The 21637-nt window shown below is 51.5% G+C and overlaps 1 protein-coding gene across 1 annotated transcript; it reads left to right on the top strand.

Moving 5' to 3' along the window:
• Positions 1 to 8739: 8739 nt before the first annotated feature.
• Positions 8740 to 21471, top strand: LOC141579898 (uncharacterized). The gene is made up of 12 exons (XM_074401917.1): positions 8740 to 8814; positions 9287 to 9466; positions 10653 to 10827; positions 11484 to 11605; positions 12206 to 12331; positions 12528 to 12865; positions 13001 to 13122; positions 16929 to 17099; positions 17518 to 17675; positions 19191 to 19331; positions 20591 to 20771; positions 20994 to 21471. The coding sequence occupies exons 1-12, from the start codon at positions 8740 to 8742 to the stop codon at positions 21005 to 21007; spliced, it is 1803 nt and encodes a 600-aa protein (XP_074258018.1). The 3' UTR covers positions 21008 to 21471.
• The last annotated feature ends 166 nt before the right edge of the window (positions 21472 to 21637 follow it).

The raw sequence follows: 21637 nt of genomic DNA on the forward strand, positions 1-21637 counted from the left end.
GAGTAAGAAACAGAGTGAGACAGCACAGCCACCTCTGCAAGCATTTAAAACGGACATGTGCCTAAGCAATGCCCGCTTTGCAGGAACTCACAGACACACATTTGGTTTAACAGAATTATTGTCTATGAGGAGATGGAAAAAGAATAAATGGAAAAAATAGAACTTTCCTGCCCACACCACACCAGCAATGACAATGTTGCATGAACTGAGTGTCATTAATTCAAACCACTACCCTTAGGGTGTGTGTGTGTGTGTGTGTGTGTGTGTGTGTGTGTGTGTGTAGACAGTTTGTGTTTGTGACTGAGAAAGAGACAGAGGGAGAGGGAAGAAGAGGAGGGGAGGGGGAGAAAGGGAGAGGAGAGGGAAGGGAAGGGAGGGGAGAGGAAAAGGAAGGGAGGGGAAGGGTGGCGGAGGGGAGGGGATGGGGAGGGGAAAGGGAAAAGAAACAGGAGACTTAGAAGAGGCAATGTCTCACTTATTTGTGGGATCTAAAAATCAAAACAATTGAATTCATGGACATAGAGAGCAGGAGGATGGTGACCAGAGGCTGGGAAGGGTAGCAGGGGGCTGGGAGGGAAGGTGGGGATGGTTAATGGGTACCAAAACAAACAGTTAGAGAAAATAGATAAGACCTATATTTGAAAGCCCAAGAGAGTGACCATAGTCAATAACAACTTCATTGCACATTTTAAACTAACTTAAAAAGTGTTATTGGACTCTTTGTAACTCAAAGGATACTTTTTTTGATACATGAGATATATCAAAACATTTCATGTACCCCATAAATATAATACCTACTATGTACCTACAAAAATTAAAAAATAGAAGAAGAGGTAAGAGAATCAGATGAGATTTTTCTCAGAATTGGATGAAAGGCAACAGAGAAGGGAATGGTGGGAAGAGAGCAGCAGTGAAAAGCTGGAGTGGGGGATTCCTCCGTGAGCGGCACGTGAGTGGCCAGGCTCTCTCCAAGGCAACTGTCAACCAAGAAAGTTTGTTTTTGAAAGCCGTAACTTTCCCTGCCAAACAGGACAAATAGGACATAAGCCTTACAGGACAGCAACAATAGATATTGGCGAGGGGATAGAAGAAGCAGTGACGAAGAAGAGAGATGGGGAGCACAGTGGTTCCCCTCACAATACAGTGCTGAGGTTAAGGTCTCCTGGTACAGTACCGTGAGGGAGGCACTAGCGGGTATTGGGGACTTGCCCTCATTCTGCCATCAACCAGTTATGTGACCTTGTGAAAATCCCTAAACCTCTCTGAGCCTCGGTTTCCTCATCTTTAAAATGAGAGTTTGGAACCGAAAATGCTCCCTTCCCTAATCCAGCGGTTAATGCCATCTGGGAGTTCACACAGGAAGGAAGACTAGCTCACTACCTGCCTGAGGCTGGTTTCACATCAGAGGATCCAGCATCTACACCCCCTCTCCTGTGGTGTATCGAGCCAACAGGGTCCGGGGATCGTCTGAGCCCTTTCAAGTTGTGTGGGCTGTCACACGCTCAGTTCCACATCTTTCATCATGCCCTCCTTTCTTACACATGTGGCCCTATGAGGGCAGCCCATTCATGGCTTGGGCTTCCTCTGTGTTTCCACAGAACTGAGCCTAGAAAAGAGGTTCATTAAATAGTTTGCCACCTTCTAGGCCCAACATATCCCCAGTGGCTAAAGACTCTGAGGCCAGACATTTCAAAGCGGAGAACAATTAGGATCTGAGTTTTAACTTAAACTTCAACATGAAGAGCAACCTGAATTCTATTTTAATCTTTTCCGGTTTGCTATTCCTAGAAATCCTGTCCAGTGACCTGACCTTGTGGGAATTTTCCATCTTGTCTTGTGTTGACTCAGGACAAGACTCTTCCTCCCTCTGGGTCTGAGTTTTTTCATCCACAAAATAGAAAAGCTGAAGGACATAGCCCCTAGTGTCCCTTCCAGCTCTACTACTGCCAGCTCTAGTACTCAGCTGGAGTAATCTGAACCTATTTAGGACCCCAGGACCTTTACACCACCCAAGTACAACCGCCTTGTCCCACTCAACCAGGTCAGAAGTTACCTCTGAGATCAATTTCACAGAAGGGAGGGGAAGTGCAGAGAGCTAACGGCCATGATTATAATAGAAACAGGATGGAGAGACCACAAGGTTACAGAACATACCTTAAGACCTCAGAGATGTAGGAAGCTTTCCCACCCACCTACTCACAGCAGAAGGGAGGTTGGCAAGATGAACCTACTTTCTACTAGCTGGGAAATGTATGCGGTGGATATGGAGAGAACAGGCTTGGGAGCAAGAATACCTGCGCCCTACCCTGACGTCGCCTCCTATTACTGGTACGATCTTAGGCAAGTGATTCAATCTCTTTGCTCCTCCATGTCTTAACATGATAAAATGGGGTTCATTGGTTGGGCGCGGTGGCTCAAGCCTGTAATCCCAGCACTTTGGGAGGCCGAGGCGGGTGGATCACGAGGTTAAGAGATCGAGACCATCCTGGTCAACACGGTGAAACCCCGTCTCTACTAAAAACACAAAAAACTAGCTGGGCATGGTGGCGCGTGCCTGTAATCCCAGCTACTCAGGAGGCTGAGGCAGGAGAATTGCCTGAACCCAGGAGGCGGAGGTTGCGGTGAGCCGAGATCGCGCCATTGCACTCCAGCCTGGGTAACAAGAGCGAAACTCCGTCTCAAAAAAAATAAAATAAAATAAAATAAACGGGGTTCATTACAATGTCAATCTCCCAAGGTAGCTGTGAGTACCAAAAAGTGCGGTGTGTATCAAAGTTCCTCACAACACTTTGCTGCTGAAAGCATGGTCCATTGAGGTCGGCTTCACTGAGAGCTTGTTAGAAATGCAGAATCTCGGGCCCCTGTTGAATCAGAATCTCTGTCTTTAAAGATCCTCAGGTGATTGGCAGGGCCAGGAACGTTGTGGAATTGCTGCAAAACATTACACCGATGCTAATCTTCCTATAAAAATAATTAAGATCATACCAATACACACTCATGCGCGCGCGCACACACACCCGCGCACACACCCGCGCGCGCACACCCCCCCCCCCCGCGCGCGCGCACACACACACACACACACACACACACACACACAGCCGCGCGCGCACATCCTCCCCTGCAACCGCATTTCCTCTCCTCCTTCCTTTGGACTCCTCCACGCCCTGCTCGCCACTTCCTGCAAGCTCACAGTGCCACCTTCTGGACAAACAAGGGAAACGCAGATGAGTGAGACGTGCAGGGAAGGGGGATACTCAGGCGCCTAGAAGACCCGGCGGCGATGTGGCTTTGCAGGAGGACGCCAGCCAGTGCCGAGCGTTATGGTAACCGCCAGCCACCTATGGCTACTGAGCACTTGAAATGGGACTAGTACAAGTTGAGACATGCTGCATATCCAAATGCACTCTGGATTTGAAAGACTTAGTACAAAAAAGAATATCGCATTATTAGCTTTTATATTGATTATATGTTAAAGTAATTTAAACACATTGTGTTAAATAAAATTTTATTAAAATTAATTTCACCTGTTTCTTTTTGCTTGTTTAACTTGGCTACTAGAACATTTAAAATGACATGTGTGGCTCACACTACATTTCAACTGGACAGCACTAAAGTAAGCTATGTTTTTTCAGAATATGGGTTCCCAGGGATCTTCATTTCTTCTCCCTCAAATATAACTCTATGAGAAAGCTTTACTTTCACAGCCCAGGGACTCTCTTTCCAGTCCTTTGCAAATAGCATCCAACAATCCTGCCAAGCTTGCAGCACAACTCTTCCAGGTATCGCCAGCTCCAGAAGAGAGCCTGGTACATAGCAAGTGCACGGTAAATATCTGCAGGATGAATGAATAAATGAGTGAGTGAATGAAGAGCCCTCAGTGGGAGGACACCTCATACTTGGTGGGTGGGTGTCTTTTCAGAAGCAACCAAGCCATAAGTCACTCAGAAGAAAGGTTGATGAGTTACGTGGGACCAATCAAATCAGATACATCATTTCTTATTTTCAAAATCGAGGCCTGATTACAAAGTAATACAGTAAGTTTTCTTAAGGTTTTCCCACACCAGTCCCATTTACATGTTGTAAGTTTGACCTATAAGCTGGGTGGCCCTGCAAGTCTCAGAGCCTCACGCCTCTTCCTTGTGGCCACACCTCCCCCATCAGCACTTTCTTTATGCTACCACGTAATGGCTTTCCAAGCAGTTTCTTGCCTGTTTCCTTGATTGATTTTCACAGGAGCTATAAAGAAAGCTAGATAGTGTTATTTATTACCACTGATTTACAAATGATAAGTCAACTAATCATTCCATTTTGAAAAGTAATTAATGACAGGGCCAGGAGCCTTTCTCGCCACCACCCGCTGAGTGCTTTATCCGACACATCACATAGTGGTTATCCAAAATTCACTGGCAGTTTTACAGTTTCCAGTTTTTTTGGGTATGCATATTCTTTAAGAGCAGTTGATTGTTTGCATGAATTTTCAGTCTTTCTGGGCCCCAGTCTTCTCCTCTATAAATTGGGAGAAGAGAACTAAATAATCTCCAACACTCTTTCTAAAGCTAAAACCATATGGGTCTCTGAAACTTGGCTGTACATACACCAAAGGCAGAAACCTCGGGTTTTAATTCCCTTGCATCTCTCCTGCACTATTTCACACACAGAGAGTACTTATAAGAGTTTGGCTGGCTTTTGCCTTGCAGAATAAGGGAGCTGAGATGTCCCTTGCCCTCATTCAGCCCAGTTATACATGCTCATGCACACGCATGTACACACGCCCCACCAGCTTCTCTGGGAAGGAAAGGGAGGAGAAAGGAGATAGAAAAGAACCGTGGAAAGCAGAGGCAGCAGATGGAGGCATTCCTCCAGAGAGGAAAGATCCCAGGGGGACTGGGAGGCAGGAAAAAGAGAGTGGAGACACTTAAGTTGCCGAGCCAAGGCTGCTCAGAGGATCCATAGCTCAGATTTTATCTTCATGAAAGATTCAGTGAGTGCATCCCAGAGTTCCCATGGGTGGCAGAGGCTGCCCTTCCTGGACATTTCTCTCTGCATTGGGATCCTGAGTCCAGATGTCCCTGTGCCTCTCCTGTTCCGCTGCCCTCATCTTGTTTTCTCATGGTGTTGCTGGCACTGGGCCTCTGTGCTTTGCTCCCTTCTAATTCTCCATCTGTCTCCCCAGCCATCTTTCTCAGCATCTGTCCGCCCCCTCACTTCTATGCCTACGTCTCTCTCTGCCGCTGTCACCCCCACCCAAAGGGTGAGGATGCTCTCCATTGAGTGTGTCCCAGTGGCATGGACTTCCATAGCTGTCTTCTGCTGTGCCCTCCAGAGTGCCACATGCCTGAGCACAGAGAACCCTCAGGACTGCAGCAATGAGACACCCTGTGCAAAAGAAGAGCTGGACCCACCAGGATGCCGAGAGGGTATGGGCTGGAGGTACAGTTGAGGAGTGGGGAACAGAAAAACAGCTTTGGAGGGGAGATGCTGACTTTATGAGACACCTGGGCTGGGCTAAGGCTCAGAAGCCCCCTAATGGGAGAAGAGCATTGTCAGGGTTCCACTTGGGCCCTGTGGGATCATGAGTGACCCAAAGCTCCTAAGCTAAGTCTTAGTCCTAATTGCTGCATGGCTGTCCCCCACAGGTGGTCTCTGTCCCAACTCACCACCTGCTCCCTGTCCCCCGGGCACTTTCCTCTCCGGAGCAGGACCCCACAACTCCTCCTTCTGCCAACTCTGCCCTCCCGGGTTCTTCAACGCCTGGCCTGGCCAGGATGCCTGTTTCCCCTGTGGCTCAGAGGCCACCCAGCTGGAGAAGGGCAGGGACACGTGTGTCTGCTGGGGGCCTGGGCGAGTGTTCCAGGTATGTCCTCTGGCAGGGGGGGCCAAGGACAGGCTGCATTTCCAGGACTGTTTTGGTCTCAAGTCAAACTTGGCTCAGGTTGTAACTTGACCAGGGTTGGCTCAGGTTTCCAAGTAACTTGCGGGTAGGGTTGCCAGATAAAATACAGGGTGCCCAGTTAAACTTGAATTTCAGATAAATAAAGAACTTTTTTTTATTATTGCATGAGACATCTTTATACTAAAAAAAATCATTGTGTATCTAAAATTCACATTTAACTGGGCACCCTGTGTTTTCACTTGCTAAATCTGGCTCCCCTTCTCCGACGAAAGGACAGACTTTATGTTGTTCTTTGCCACGATCACTTCCAAAACACATCCTTGCCCCAGCCCTTCCAACTCAAATGTTCTCTGCAAAGCAACAAATGTGTGTGTGAATTCTTCCTTTGCAGAATGTCTCGAGTCTTTTTTTTAATTGGAATGATAGCACCGGCCAGACACGTACCAGCACAGGCTGGTCTCCTTCCCTGACTCCTCCCCGTCCCTGTTTATTGCTCATTTCCCCTCCCCTGCCCTTGTCTTCTGGCCCATTTCCAAAAGGGTCACAGTCAAAAACCTGTGCATGATTCACCACAACCAAGTATTAACCCACCCACATGAACCAGCATTCCTCCCTCCCCTCCCCACCCCCCAGCCCAGTGATAGTCGGTGCCCTTGCCTCCCTGGCTACCGAGATGTTGGAGAGCCAATGGGCTGTGTCCGGTGGGAACACAGAAGCTGCAAGGACGGAGCCACCTGGAACCAGGAGGGGCTATGTTTGACCAAGGGTCAGTGGAACGACCACTGTGCCTACGAGGTAGGAGAATGCCCATCTATTACGCCCTTAGCTTCCTGCTCCTCTACCCTCCCATTCAAATGCCGACCCTCCCAGCCACTAGGCTCATTCCATTGGTCCCTCTCTGGAAATATAGAGGTCAGTACTTTGCACTCTCAGGCAACTCCTAGAAGCAGCCAGAGAAAATGAAGGGGACCTGCCCCAGGGAGATGTCCCCAAGAAGTTTGAGTCTTTGTGCAGGTGTGTGCCACACCAGGAGACGTCCGTGGATATGACTCAGGCCTGGGGCTCTGCCTGTGCTGGAGACAACAGTCGAGTGGAATGTGCAGCCCTCTGTGCCCAGAGAGACAGAGACACATCTTGCAGCTCAGCTGCCCTGACAGCATCCCACAGATTTCTGTCACTGAAGGCATGGGGAGCCAGGTACAGCACTCTGAGGTCCAATCTCATGCGGAGTCAGGGCCTGTGACTCCTGTCTCCAAAGAGGGAGCATGCAGGACGTGCCTGTGTGCAGGATCCGGGAGCTGCTGCTTCCTGGCTCATATCACTGACACAACCTCTCTAACATCAGAGGCTCGGAACCAGAGCAAGCCCCCTTCGTTGATTTTATTTCATCCTACAAAACTCCTTGAAGAAGAGGTCATGGTGTTCATTAAAGAGGAGGGACACTGTACAAGAGGTCATGACTCCAGGCTGCCCCTGCCCCACAGAGTTCTTGGAACTATTCCTACTGCCACCTCCCCTGTTTCAGGAAACTCAGACATGGCTCAGGAAAGGGGCTCTGTTCACCCTCCCTTCCTGCTGGGCAAGTGTGTGACCCTGTGTCTTGAGGGAAGATCTGACACTGGCTCTCTTTTTTCCAGGATTTTTTCCTTCTGGACCGGCCTTCCCCACCACGTGATGTGGGCCATCCTTGCAACTTGGAGCTAGGGCAGAAGTCTGTCCCCCTCTATGTAGTCAAGATGGATGGTAAGAGAGCTGGACAGATGGAGGCCACAGGGAAGCCTGTGGCCTGAGACCACACACGTGCAAGCCTTGTCCTTACCATGGCGTGTGCTCTGTCCCACAACTAGCAGCTGGGGTTTGATAGGGCAACCATTCCCCCAGGGAGGGCTCCCTGAGAAGTGCATGCTAATTCTGACTCCTCAATTTTTCAGAAAGTTGAAGCTACCACGTGCAGACCAGGCTGAACAGCTGCTGACTGTATACATGCACTTGGGAAAACTCTTATCCCAGTTCCTGCAGGGCCAGGGAGATCCCTGTCTTGTTCTAGGGCATGGCTTCCTGGGCCTGACCAGACCAGGTGGTGAGCTACTACACTCCCTCGGCCTTCCCCTCAGGGATCCCAGACATCCAGTCCAGTATCCAGGTGGGCATCACTGCTCACCTGTTCCCACCCCTATCCCTCCTCTACCCTTCCCAGGCCCCAGCAAAAAACCGTCTGAAGAGTGGCGGCTCTCCCTCATTCTCTGACTCTTACTTAGGAAAGTTTAGGGAAGGACATCTGGCCTCTTCTTGGTCATTAAGCCTCAACTCCACATACCTTGGGGATCTGCTGCCCCCGGAGCCAGGCATCCGAAACCCTACAGTCTGCCTCCGAGCCAATGATGCACTGGCCTTCCTGGTGACTCATGAGCATTACCCAGAGTATGACCTGTGAGTGTCCAGGGTCCACAGCCCCACCATCATGGAGTCCCTAGAGAGGAAATGCCCTTGCATCAGCCACCACTTCCAAAGGCAATGTATTCCCTCCTTTCTCTCTACCAGGGGCCACTTCTATAACACACTGGAGCAATTTGACTGGGGGTACTTCCGGGCCCTGGCTGAGGAGTCCCAGCTCTATGAGCAAAGCCTCAGCCTCTTTCCGCAGCAGTTCCAGCAGACAGGTGTTTACGTCTTTCGTCTGAGCAGCAACCGACATCGGAAGATGGTTTGTCTATGATAATTTGCCTCATTTAAGACATTATTCCATCATTTCCCCTCTCTTTAAAAATTACTGCCTCATAACCACCTCAGACAGATCTACAGGGGGGGAGCTGCCCTGATATCCCTGTCGGTTTCGGGGTCCCACAATGCTAACAGATGGTCCCGGGGACACCAAGGTTCATTCCACAGCAGCTGGGCATGTGTGGTGTAAGCAGGGGACGGTTGGGAGGATGGGAACACAAGTGTGTATTCAGGGACATCAATGGCATTGCTCGGCCTGGGACCTCTGGCTGTCTCTCCCAACCCTCCACTTGTCTCCCCCTCCACATCTCCCAAGCCCACCTACGCATGGTTTTATCCATGTGACCTGCACATTGTACCACCACTGATCCAGGTGTGCTGTTTGTGCCATACACAGCATTTAGTATCTCCCTGTCAGCACAACGTCCAAGAGATTGTACTGACTTAGTCCCAGAACATGCACACAGCTCCCTCATACAGACAGTCAACTGATGTGAGTCATCTGATGTAAATAAGTTTCCCAGGAAAACTCTGATTCTGCCTCCCAGCCCCCAGGTTTACACAATCATCCAACTGTTTGGTCAGTGTTGGCAGGCATGGGTCCCACTCTGTCTCCGGGCCAGTTTCCGGTAGACAGCGGGACAAAGACTGAACAGACTTCTTTCCACCCAGTATCTCCGTGCCCTCCCGCCAGGGGGCCAGTGCTTTGGGGAAGGGCCCTTTGCCTCCACAGCTCCAAGGTATCTCATCCAGACTGGCATCGCCAGGATCCCCCGGCCCCTGAAGGGGTCTGGCTGGCCAGGACTCCTAGGGGAGATGGTGCTGCTCCTGGGGCTTTGCCTGCTTCTAATGGTGAGTAAAGCCAGACAAGCGACTTCTTTGTTGTTGTTGTTGTTGTTGTTGTTGTTTTGGTTTTTGTTTGTTTGTTTGTTTTGTTTTTTTATTGCATTTTAGGTTTTGGGGTACATGTGAAGAACATGCAAGATTGTTGCATAGGTACACACATGGCAGTGTGGTTTGCCGCCTTCCGTCCCCTCACCTGTATCTGTCATTTCTCCCCATGCTATCTCTTCCCACCTCCCCACCCCCCCATCCTCCCCTATTTCCCCCCAACGGACCCCAGTGTGTAGTGCTCCCCTCCCCGTGTCCATGTGTTCTCATTGTTCAACACCCGCCTATGAGTGAGAACATGCGGTGTTTGATTTTCTGCTCTTATGTACAAGCGACTTCTTAACCACTACACAAGACCAGCTCTCAATCCCCTATAAGTGGGTCTTCTAGTCCCATTTATGATAAGCATTCTAATAGTTGCTAAGATGCAAAGATGACAAAGGTGCAGTTTCAAGCCTCCAGGGCTTGAAACAAATTCATGTCAGCAAATATAATGGAGCTAGCTAAAGCACGTCCAGGGAGCCGCAGCCACACAAAGGCAAGAGTTGACTGTTCTCCCTGGGGGGTCAGGACAGACTCAGGAAGAGTTGATCCCTGAATGAGGCTTGAAATAGGAGAAGTCTTTAATATAACATGGTCCCTGCATTACAAGAGGGTTGGTGAGTTGAGGAGTAGGGAGTATGCACTGGGGAGGAGGGACAGAGATGAGGAGTATCATGAGCACAGCAAGAACATAGGCATGAAACAGGCACCTTCAGGGAACCAAATGGGGTTTCCCATGACTGGTGCTGAGGTGTGAGGACAGGGATAAGGCTGCAACTGGGAGGGAGACTAAATTGTGAATGTTCTCCCGGCCCTGCTGAGAAGTTTGGACCCTATCCCCTAGGCAAGGGATAAGAATTTTTAGCAAATGAGAAAACCTGGTCTGACTTTTATTTGTCCTCTAGCAGTAGGGTGGAGGACAGAGATGAATCAGAGAGGGGAAAAAATGACAGAGACCCAAACAATTAGCAAGCAAGAGAGGATGAGGTGCTCCCTAACCACCGCTCTGCTCCAAGCATGACCCGCCTCCTTTCAGAGTCTTCAGAAAGGAAGCCACGCCCTCGGTTCACCTTTCCCTTCCCACCCCACATTATGTACTCTACAGATTCAGTGTCACAGCCTGAGCTGGGCTCGGAAGACTGCTCCTCACCCTACCTTCAGGAGACATCAGCAAGAATACAACCTCGACGGCTACACCTCCCCAAGAACTGGAATAATGTCAATGAGGAGAGGCCGATCTCACCAAGACTCTGATGCCCCCAGGGTTGAGGGGGGCCCTGGTGAGTGACAGGTGGGCTAGAATCCCAGAGGTAACCCAGATCCAACTGGCCAGCTCCTCCTTCTTTTTCCCGTCTTCCAAGATTGCTCAATGCTCAATTCCTGTTCATTTATTCGCTGATTTGTTCAAAAAATCTTTACTGAGTGGTTGCTGTATGTCAGACACTACGGGCACCAGGAGTAGGCAATATAGAGGAGGAAAGAAACATCTAAAGACACTTTTGAAAAGAAACATAGTATAACTGTGTACAAAGTGGACAAGTTACACAGTGACCTGTGTACTTGGTACTAGCACTACCTAGATGACCAAGTTTCAGAGGTATTTATTGTATGTCACACTAAGGGGTTCCTCTTCTATCCTTGCTACTCACAGTATGGTCCTCAGACAGCAGCACTGGGATTTGTTTGTGCTCCTAGAACTTTAATATGAATTTCCTGGGGTGGTTCTTCTTCAGTAGGTCTGGGATGAGGCCTGAGATTCTGCATTTCTAACAAGTTCCTCAGCAGCACTGATGCTCCTTACCCAAGAACTACACTTTCAGTAGCAAGACTGCCTCGATTGTTGAGGTTCGATAGGAAAAAGATGCGTGGAAGATCTGCAGGGAAGCTCATATTTGCATTTCAGGAGGATAATCCTGCTTTCCCCCAACCCCCACAGATGGGAGCTGGGAGGCCAAGGAGCAGGTGGACCTGGAATGGTTTAACACAGAGGCCTTCTTTGGAATCCTGCTCAGGCAGTCTCTGTCAGTGACAGCCAAACTCAGCCAGACCAAGGAAGAGGTAACTGACAGCTCCAGGCAAACTGGAGGAACACATGGGGCTAGAAACAGACTCCTCTTCAGGAGAGTCAGTTATGCGACATAAAGGCCAAAGAACTCCTCAGTCTATCAACTCCTTAAGGAATCAGAATAAAGGAGAGTATATGTGCGGGAAAATAGAAGATTTCGGATTAAATTTAGGACTGATCTCATGAAACCTGGGCTTCAGGTCAATGATAAGGAATATTCTAAGGCCACCGCTGGAGTTCCTTCTTAGATCTCCATCCCTAGTCCTCAGTACTCCAACTGTGTGAGCAAATTTATGTCAGTAGATGACAGGCATTAGAAGCCAAAAGAATACACTAGAAATCCAAGTATCGAAACTGGGCCAGGGCTTCCACAGCAGAACGTGTATGCTGAGACTGGCTGTGACTAGCCTGTGTCCGTCTTCATGCATTCTTTCCAAGTGTCTTGGGGTGGTGGTGGGTGGGGGTGGAGGGAGGATGGGCTTCCGGAGTCTCTCCAGCTGTTGGCTGCAGGGGGCACTGCAATCACAGCAGTGAGAGGCTGGGTGGCTCCGGGAACAGAGTTCACACAGGCTCAATCCACCCTCTCTTTGCAGCTCAAACTCCTCTACCTTAAACTTCTGCGCGAAGCCCATTCTCTCCAGCAGCTGTGGGGAGCAAGGCGCTGCCTCCCAGCCTCCACTAGTCGGCTTCTGGGGAGCATGCAGAGGGAGCAGCAGCAGGTGGGGGCTTGGTTCATGCCTTCCTCTCCGGTCTCTGTACCCAAACACAACTCCCTCCCCTCACTGAGGTCGAGGATCCCTCCCTTACCACCTCCGTCACCTGTTCCATCTCCCCAGCACTAAGGCTTTTAGCTACAGTTCCCACCATCCCTGGGAATTTCTCACCCCCTTTGCTGCTGCTGCCATGCCTGTCCAGAATAACTCTGGAGTTCCCAGGATGAGCGGGGTGTTCCCCAGCCTGCTGTCCCTGATGACTGTAGCACCTGCAGGTGAGAAGGCAGGGTTGTCTCTGACCCAGGCTACTGAGGCAGCTGCCAGGGCAGCAGAGGAGGAGGCCAGGCGGAGGGGGCACCTGGCAGGCGAGTATGCAGCCAGCCTTCGTCACCAACTGAAGCTCCTTCGCCAAGACCTCCACGAGAGGCAGGAGCAGTGGGCCTCTTTCTGCTCAGCACTGATGGAGGCTCAGCAGCTGCTGAAAGCATGGACAGGCTCCAGGCCAGAGAAGTCCTCTCCAGCTGGGCAGAACTCAGAAAGGTGTGGACCTGGCCAACCTGGGTCAGACTTAGGGAGACAGGAAATGGGGAGGCGTGAGTGCATCTGATAGGATCCCCAAACTGGCCAAAACAAAACGTCCTTTTCCCATCCCTGAGTGCTCCTGTGCCCCTGCAGGGCGGTTCCCCAGCTGGACACCGTGCTGGGCCACCTGTCCCAGGTCATGCTGCGGGAGGGCCACCGCCTGAAAGCCTGGGGCATTCTGAGCACTGGCACTGGGGCAGAGCTGCTGCGGCCAGGTAAGCTCTGCCTGCACCTCAGCCAGGGTCCCCCAGGAAACCTGGCCCTGAATCAGGGTGACGAGCCCTGCAGAAACTCCGGTTCCACCCCCAGACACACAGCAGGGGAGGCAGGGTAGAAGAGGGCAAAACAAAGCTGACACCCCAAGGTCGGGAAGGGCTTGTGTCAGGATGGGGTGTCCTGCCCAAAAGAAGAAGGAGCCACAAATGTGGGAAGAACCCAGGAAGAAACAAGCCATGGCAAGTCAGAGCTTTACAGAGCCGGTGGCACTTCCTGAAAATCGAAGCCTGGCAGATGAAGGCAAACGGCCAAGCTAGGGAAATGATGAACCTGCCTTGGGGACTCGCAGACCTGCTGAGTCCTGGGAGTCCCGTAGGACCCCCCACCATAGCTGTCACCACCATTTCCCAAGGCCCTTCCAGCGTCTGCCGGCCTGTGCAATGCTATCACAATGGCAGGTGGAATCCTGCCCTGGACTAAGCAAAGATGAGACTCCTGCCCCTCAGGAGCACAACGTCTGTGGGGGCTGGGGAGGAGTTCTCACCAGCTCCTTCCAGTCACCAGCCAAGGGAGCCCCTGCATGTTCCCTCCCCGAAACCCCAACCCCCAGCCCAGGGCTGAGCAGGCAATGCTTGCTTTCCTGCAGCCCCAGCAGGCCCTCCCGGGGGTGCTGATGAGATCAGTATGAACCCCATCACCAAGTTGATGGTCCCTGGCCCCAACTGCTTGATGCTTCCAGCCAGTGGCCACGCAGGCTCCATACCCCCTGGCTACTTCATTCACCCCGACACTGGGCGGGTGCTGCCCGAGGCTGGACACCTGGGATATGATCTGCTGAGAGCTACCCTGGTGCCCACTATGGACTCCATTGCGGGTGAGCCCCTGGCCCACTGATTATCCCCAACTCAGCTCTGGGCTTCCGAGATGAGGCAGGGCTTGCTGGGACTCTCTGGAGTGATCTCCCAGGGAGGACCCTACAGGAAGCAGGGCTCCCTTTTTGGACAGCGGGGCTTGGTGACCAGCAGAGTAGTAAATAACTCCTTCCCCTCCTCACCTTGACATTCTTGCTGGATGCAGAGGGTGCCATGAATGGACAGAGCTGGTTGGTAAAAGGAGGCAGGTGCCAAAGTGCCTCTGCCCCTGCTCTGCAGGGCTAAGGAGGGAGGCTGGTGTGTTAAAGGTACCAACAGCTCCCTGTATCCCTGTCCAGGTGGCGTCCAAACATCAGAAGCTGCCATCCTGCCCTATGTGCCCTACCCAACCAGTCCCGCCACAGGTTCCCCTCCAGCCACGCATCTGCCCATCATGCAGCCAAAAAGGACATCCCAGTTGGGGGCTCTCATGACAGACCCCATCACAGGCATCGAGGGGCCCATGCTGGCTGTGACTCTGCACCCCCAAACAAGAAAGTGGCTCACTCTTGGGGGAACATACTGTAATCCTCTCACCAAGACCTTGGCCCCTCTGGAGATGGGGGGCCCCATGGAGGACCCAGTCACAGGAGGCATCTCGCCCATCCTAGGAGTCAGGTTGGATGAAAACACAGGTCTCCTGGCAGCCCTCAGTGCTGTCCTCCCACACCCTTCTCCATGCCTGGCCTAGCCTCCCAGTCCCCTCCTCTCGGCCCCCTATACCTTCCATGTTCTGGTCCCAGCTGTAAACTCCACCCACCCCCACCCTTTCCACCCTTCCTCCTCACTCTGCCTCTTACCCCTAACCTTCTCTCTCCCCTTCCCCGTCTCTACCCCTAGGGAGGAGAAGAGAAGCAAGGTAGTCCTATAAAGTTAATAGATGCTTTTCAACCAAAAAGGACCATTGCTCCACCTGTCACCACCATGCTCCGCCCCCTGCCCTCTCCCTCACCCCCTCCTTTCTTCCTCCCTTCCACCTCCCTCCCTCCCACAGTTCATCTCCACCCTCGTGCCCTAGTTCCCCTTATGCCACACCTGCGTGCATCCCTGCTGCGTCCCTTCCCACCTTGCCCTCTTGGTTCTTGCTTCCAGGTCAGCTGCTTTTACTGGGAGGGCTGCGAGATGCTTTGGGGAACCTCATGCTTCCTGGTGACAGCTTTGTAGAGCCACTGAGTGGGAAGACAGTCCGGCTACAGGGGGCTTCTCGACGGGAGGGCCAGACATTGCCCCATATGGGAGGGTCACAGGCCCTGCTGGACACCAATGTGCTGGTGGCCCAGAGACAAGTGATTGCAGTGCTCCAGCAGTGCCAGGAGAGTCCAGAGTCGGGGGTGCAGGGGCCTCTGGAGGCTGCCATCAAGGACATGAGACAGGCACTGGCCTTGAGTCTGCACCACATCCTGCAGCAGGCTCGGAGGCTGGAGAGGCAGCTGGCAGCAGTGGATGACATTGAAGCCAGTGGCGACAGGATAGGTATGGGCAAATCTGGGCCAGAGGCTCTCAGGCCCCGAAACCTCAGGCCCAGAATGACCTGGTGCTTCAATGCTCCTCAGCCCGTAAGCTCAGGGACAGGGCTGCAGCCCCACTGGCCATACACATGCATGATCAAGGGAAGAGAGAAGGAACTCCATGACCTCACACCCCAACCCCATCAGTGCTCGACTGCATCCCTGTCTTGACTCCTTGCCAGTGCCACTGAGTTTATGTTATAGAGAGCACATTTCCCATTACTTTATGGCTCGTGAAACACCACCGCGTAGGTGCTATGACACCCATTTTAGAGTCGGGAACTTGATGGTCAGAACGTTAAATGAGTTGCCCAGCTGGGGTCCTCTAGCTAATTCGCTGCAGAGCCTGGCCAAAAGCCTGAATCTCCTGAGTCCTCAATCCCTTCCCACCTCATTCTGCAGCAATCTTCCACTTCCCACAAATAAATGCAAAAAAGAAGCCCATCCCATGACTCCACCCCCCACCCCCATGGAAAGGCAAGGAGAGGTAGGAGTGGCATCTTCCTGGAGTTTATCTCACTGTTTCTAGAAATTACTCTCTGCCCACAAAAAAAAAAAAAAGAAAAGAAAAGAACCAGGGTCAGAATTGACTTGAGTTTGAAGACCTGCCCCACAATTTATTAACTCTTTGACCTTGGGCAAGTTATTAATACTAACCCCTCCCTGCCACTGTTTTACCATCTTTTAAAAGGAAGAGTAAAATTGTGCATCCTGGCTGGGTGCGGTGGCTCATGACTGTAATCACAGCACTTTGGGAGGTTGAGGCAGGTGGACAGGTGGATTGCTTAAGGTCAGGAGTTCGAGACCAGCTTGATCAATATGGTGAAACTCTGTATCTACTATAAATACAAAAAATAGCCAGGCATGGTGGCAGGAGCTTGTAATCCCAGCTATTTAGAAGGCTGAGGCAGGAGAATCACTTGAACCTGGGAGGTGGAGGTTGCAGCAAGCTGAGATCACATCATTATACTCCAGTCTGGGAGACACAGTGAGACTCTATCTCAAAAAAAAAAAAAAGTGCATACTTTATAGCTTGAGTTGTAGGACTGAGTGAAATACAACTTCTGTGGAGTTCTGAGTTCAGATTCTGATGAATGGCAGGTGCTCAAGAACACAAGACCCCCTTCTTTGAGAAGTTGTTCTCAGCTTCTCAAAAGGTCTGATGCCACTAAATTTCCACTTGCTTCTTCCAAAGCAGGCCCCTGGGGCATTGTCCTTTCTTCCTTTCTGAATTCAGAATGCTAAGTTGGGCCCATAGGAAACCAATGCAGTGTTTCCAGGGAAACCCCTCTGGTCAGAGATGTAGTACTTTGAACCTGGAAAGACTTCAGGGGTGATGCTAAACCCTCACCTCCTCCTCTTCACTCCCCCTCCCCCCGGTACTAGGAATGATGCGCTATCCCGGGACAGAGCTGTGGGTCCCAGCCCTGTATGGAATGGAGATCCCAGATCCTGAGGGCTCGGGGCTCATGGTGCCCATCCTGGGCATGGAGCATGATGAGAATTTGGGTGAAGCCACACCCCTGGCAGGCTCAATGGAAGATGCCCACGGCAAAGGTAAAAGAGGACTTGGGACTTCTGAGAGCTCAGGAAAAGAAATCCCACCCCCCGTAAAGCTCAGGAGGGGGTACCCAGGTGCCAAGAGAAGGGGTCATTCTGATCTTCTGCTAGGGCTGCTGAGACCCAAAATTAAAGGTGTCCAGAAATTCCAAAACCCCAGGACCATAAATCATGCATGTCTCCTCTTGAAAATTGGGTCTTTTCAAAGACCAGCACTTCAGAAACTCACCATCCACCCACCCCCAGGCTGTGGCCACCAGGAGCTCTATAACCCAGCTCAGAGCCCCTTGAAGGGTCAAAGGAGATCAAGGGCTCTTCTGGCTTCCTTTTTGCCATGCATCTTTCTTCCTATGACTGCCCTTCCTTCCTTCCCCAGCTCTAGTTTCTAAACCAGTGGTGGGCTTGGCTTCCACAGGTCTTATCCCAATTTCAATCGGGGCTCAAGCCATAGACCCCTTGACTGGGGAGCCTGGTCCCGTCATTGGAGCTCAAAGAGATCCCTCTTCCAGAGTGGTGGTGCCCATTGTCCAGGTGCTGGAGTCCTTACCTCGAGGAGTGAGAGACCCTGGTCTGGTATGTAGGGGGGCAGGTATTGAATTAATTTATTCATTCATTATTCACTCAGCAACTACATACTGAGAGCTGTGTTCCAGGCGACGCGTTAGGCATTGAGATACAAGGACGACTAGATAGGGCTCCCAGGGAACTGGCTGGCCGTGGGTCCCAACCACAGTGGTGGTTCACAAGGGTGTTAGGAGAGCTCAGGGGAGGGCATCTCAACAGAGGAGAGCTCAAGGCTTCCCTAATGAAGTAACACAGGCAGCAGAGAGACAGCTGAGAAAGTCGCTCCAGCCTTGGGGAAAGCAGATGCAAAGACAGCAAGTATGAGAAATGTGTCTTCCATCATGAAAGCCGCAGGGAGCTGCTGTAGGGTTCTCGACATGGGATATAATCAAATATAAATGTAAGACTTTAAAATTGGAAAAATATGAAACAATACAAAAAATAAGTTACCCAGACATTTTTTAAGTATGTCAATGAAGAAGCAAAAGCTTCCCTGCCCATTCCTCTCCCTCTACCCACAGTCAACACCCCCATGGCATCCCATCCAGGCACTCCTTGCCTCTCCCCCCGTCTCTCCCACCAAACCCAGCCACTTCACAAGTTGGCACACCTCCTCCATTTATTTTTATATTTATGTATGTGTATGTACAGTCAGCATTCTAGAAAGCTCTCCCTGGCAGCTGTGCGGAGGATGGATGGGAGTGGGGCCAGACTAGCGCAGGAAGCCCCGTCAGGAGGTTATTGCAGTAATTCAACAGCTGGCAGATGTCCACCAAAATGAAAATGATTTAGGGCCCCCCATACACTCTCAGTCTAGTTAACTTTCAGAAACTGTGGTAAAAGGTATGCAATAAATAAAAGGTTCTTGTTACAAGCCAAGAAATTTCGATTCTAGCCCTGACACCGTTTCACAGGTCAGTGTGTCTTCACTGAGGGGGGTGAAAACAATTTCCTGCTGCCACCTGCCCGTCTCCTCTGGACTTCCCAAGAGACGGGTGGGGGCAGGAGGCACAGGGGACTCTGGAGAGAGCAGGTGTCACCAGGAGGGAGGGAGGAACCAGGAAGCTTGAAGAAAATGTGCGGTCATTTTTCTAGCTAAAACCAAGTCATTGGGAAACCAAGGTGGGAGGATCACCTGAGATCAGGAGATGGAGACCAGCCTGGCCAACATGGTGAAACCCTGTCTCTACTAAAAATACAAAATAATTAGCCGATGTGGTGGTGGGCACCTGTAATCCCAGCTACTTGGGAGGCTGAGTCAGGAGAATTGCTTGAACCTGGGAGGCAGAGGTTGCAGTAAGCCGAGACCACGCCATTGCCCTCCAGCCCGGGCAACAGCGCGAAACTCCATCTCAAAACATAAAAATAAAGATAAAACCAGTTGACAGCCTCACCAAGTTTAGTCATAAATGCCCGAGGTCGGGGAGGGCCATTATCTTGTGAAGCTTTGAGGATCTATAGCCAGACCATGTGGGGTCATGAGCAGAAAAGGCCAGTAAGCCCTAAACAGCCTGGACTTTGTAGCTGGACACCCTGGAGCAGGAGCTGAGGGCCCGGGAGCAGTACTGGCACCACCAGGAACAGGAGGAGAAGCTGCTACTGGATCACCTGGGACACCTGAGCCAGGAGCTCCACTTCACTGCAGGCAATGGCGTGGAGCAGCAGGTGAGACCCAGAGGCACCACCTCACTGTCCCCACCCACCCATCTGCCAAGACGGCAGTTTTCTCTTTGAAAGTTTGGAGTCCTTCTCTCCCCCAACCATGGGAATGAAATCCATCTCAGAGAAGACACAGTCCCAAGATTCCCCAGCCCCAGGCCCAAGATTTCAGTCACCCCCAAGTATCTAAGCAGGACAGAGACAGGGGAGGAGGAGCCACCAAGAGCGCCACCCAAACCTCCTGCCTTCCCCTCCAGGGCCCATTCCTTTGTCCCTTCTGTCCTACATAGCTAAGGGCTGCCGAGGAGGCCTGCCAGGCCCTAGAGTCCCACTGCCTGCAGGAGACAGAGAGAAGAGCCAGGGCTCTGAGCACACACAGCAGCCCAGAGTGGGGTCTGCTCTCCCAAGGGGGGAAAGCACCTCCTAGGCTCAGATCCCCACAGAAATCTCCAGGGATTGGCGTCACCACCGACAGCTGCCCTGTGGGGAGCCCCTCCTGCCCTCTGAATGTGCTCGGCTCTCCTGGCAGGTTCCCCTTACTCCGATAATCTATTGTCTTTTCCTCTCCTCCCTACCTCTGGTGGTGGTCGATGTCATGTGGCCCTTTTCTCTGCCATTTGCAGCAGACAGAGAGGAGTGGGAACAGGAGGTGCAGGTGGTGCTGGGTGTGCAGAAAGTCCTGCAGAGTTTAGGGCAGGCAGTAGAAAAGCTCAGGAAAGCAGCTGGCCGGCTGCAGGGCCAGGAGGAGGAGATGTGTCTGCAGCAAAGCAGGAATCAGAGCCCACAGGTCTGGAACCGCCCCAGGAAGGTGAGGCTCTGAGGCTGACAGGAGACCCGCATATGATGAGCACATCCTCCCATGTCATCAGATGTGGCTCTCCAGGGCAATGTAATATTCAGGGGTAGGTGGGCTCAAGGAACCATGGAAGTGCTGCGAGGAGAGGAGGAAGAAAGGGAAAGAAGGCCCATCTTAACTTGGTCATTACGTTCTCTGGGTTCCAGGTGGTTCATCGTCTCTCTGATGAGTTTCAGGGGGTAGTGAGAGAGAGACAGAACTTCCTGGCTAGGGCCCTGGGTCAGCTACAGTACCGACAGGAATGGAGCCGCCTCCAGTTCCTGCACACCCAGGTACTGATCCCTGGACTGGATTTGACAGAGGAATCTGTATTTCCATCTTTGACGGGGGGCCTCAGAGACTCCCAAGGCAACCACGTGGGACAGGTGGGGACCAAGCACAAAACTCAGTGCTGACTACTTCATCCTAGATGATTGCCTCAGGAACCCCTGTGTGTTTGGAGAATTACCCTGGACACATATTCTATGGAACAGTCACAGCTTCTGTCAGGGACCTGACTGCTGCCTGTCCCATGTTGATCCCTTTTCTGAAGCAACTCGCCACAGCACTAGTCGGAGCTCAAGGGCTGGAGGATCAGAGGCCAGGAACAGGTTAGGCTGGTCCCTATTTCAGCGTTGCCTTCTGCTGCCAATCCTGGCCATGTTTTGATAAGTCCTAAAGCTACACTTACAATTCCCAGCACCATAGGGGTGTGTCCCCAGTAGGTTCTTTAGGAAAAAACATTTGCTGAACCCAATACCTTAGTTATTGATTGCCATGTAAGAAATGACCCCAAAATCTGATGGCTTAAAATGACATTTATTTTCTCACAGTTTCTTTGGGCTAAAGATCTGGATGCAGCTTAGCGGGATGCGTCTGGCCCAGGATCTCCACAAGCTACAAGTAGGCCAGAACTGCAGTCATCTCAAGGCTTGACTGCTGGAGGATGGAAGATTCACTTCCAAGCTCACTCTTATGGCTATTGGTAGACTCAAGTCCTTGTTGGCTGTTGGCCAGAGACAACAACTCCTGCCACAAGATCTTCGTGGGCAGCTCACAACATGGCAGCTGGCTTCTCTCAGAGCAATCAGGCCAGAGAGTGAGAGAGGGCAAGCAAAGTAGAAGCCAAAGTCTTTTTTTGAAACAGAGTCTCTCTCTGTCACCAAGGCTGGAGTACAGTGGCGCAATCTCTGCTCACTGCAACCTCCGCCTCCCAGGTTCAAGCAATTCTCCTGTCTCAGCTCCCCCGAGTAGCTGGGGTTACAGGTGCATGCCACCAAGCCCAGCTAATTTTTTTGTATTTTTAGTAGAGACAGGGTTTCACTTTGTTGGCCAGGCTGGTCTCAAACTCCTGACCTCAAGTGATCTGCCTGCCTTGGCCTCCCAAAGTGCTGGGATTATAGGTGTGAGCCACTACACCCACCCCCACCATCTTTGTGACTCTTAATCTCAGAAATGACAACCTATCACTTTTGCC

This window comes from Saimiri boliviensis, chromosome 6 (genome assembly GCF_048565385.1).
Source record: "Saimiri boliviensis isolate mSaiBol1 chromosome 6, mSaiBol1.pri, whole genome shotgun sequence".
In the NCBI taxonomy this organism is placed as follows: domain Eukaryota; kingdom Metazoa; phylum Chordata; class Mammalia; order Primates; family Cebidae; genus Saimiri; species Saimiri boliviensis.

What these genes read in the sequence shown, in the direction of transcription:
- LOC141579898 (XM_074401917.1), top strand. Translation starts at nt 8,740, where the DNA reads ATGCTAACAGATGGTCCCGGGGACACCAAGGTTCATTCCACAGCAGCT. An exon ending in CAGGGTTGAGGGGGGCCCTG is followed by an intron (nt 10,828 to 11,483) that starts GTGAGTGACAGG and finishes CAACCCCCACAG; the next exon opens with ATGGGAGCTGGGAGGCCAAG. An exon ending in GCAATGGCGTGGAGCAGCAG is followed by an intron (nt 19,332 to 20,590) that starts GTGAGACCCAGA and finishes ACTTCATCCTAG; the next exon opens with ATGATTGCCTCAGGAACCCC.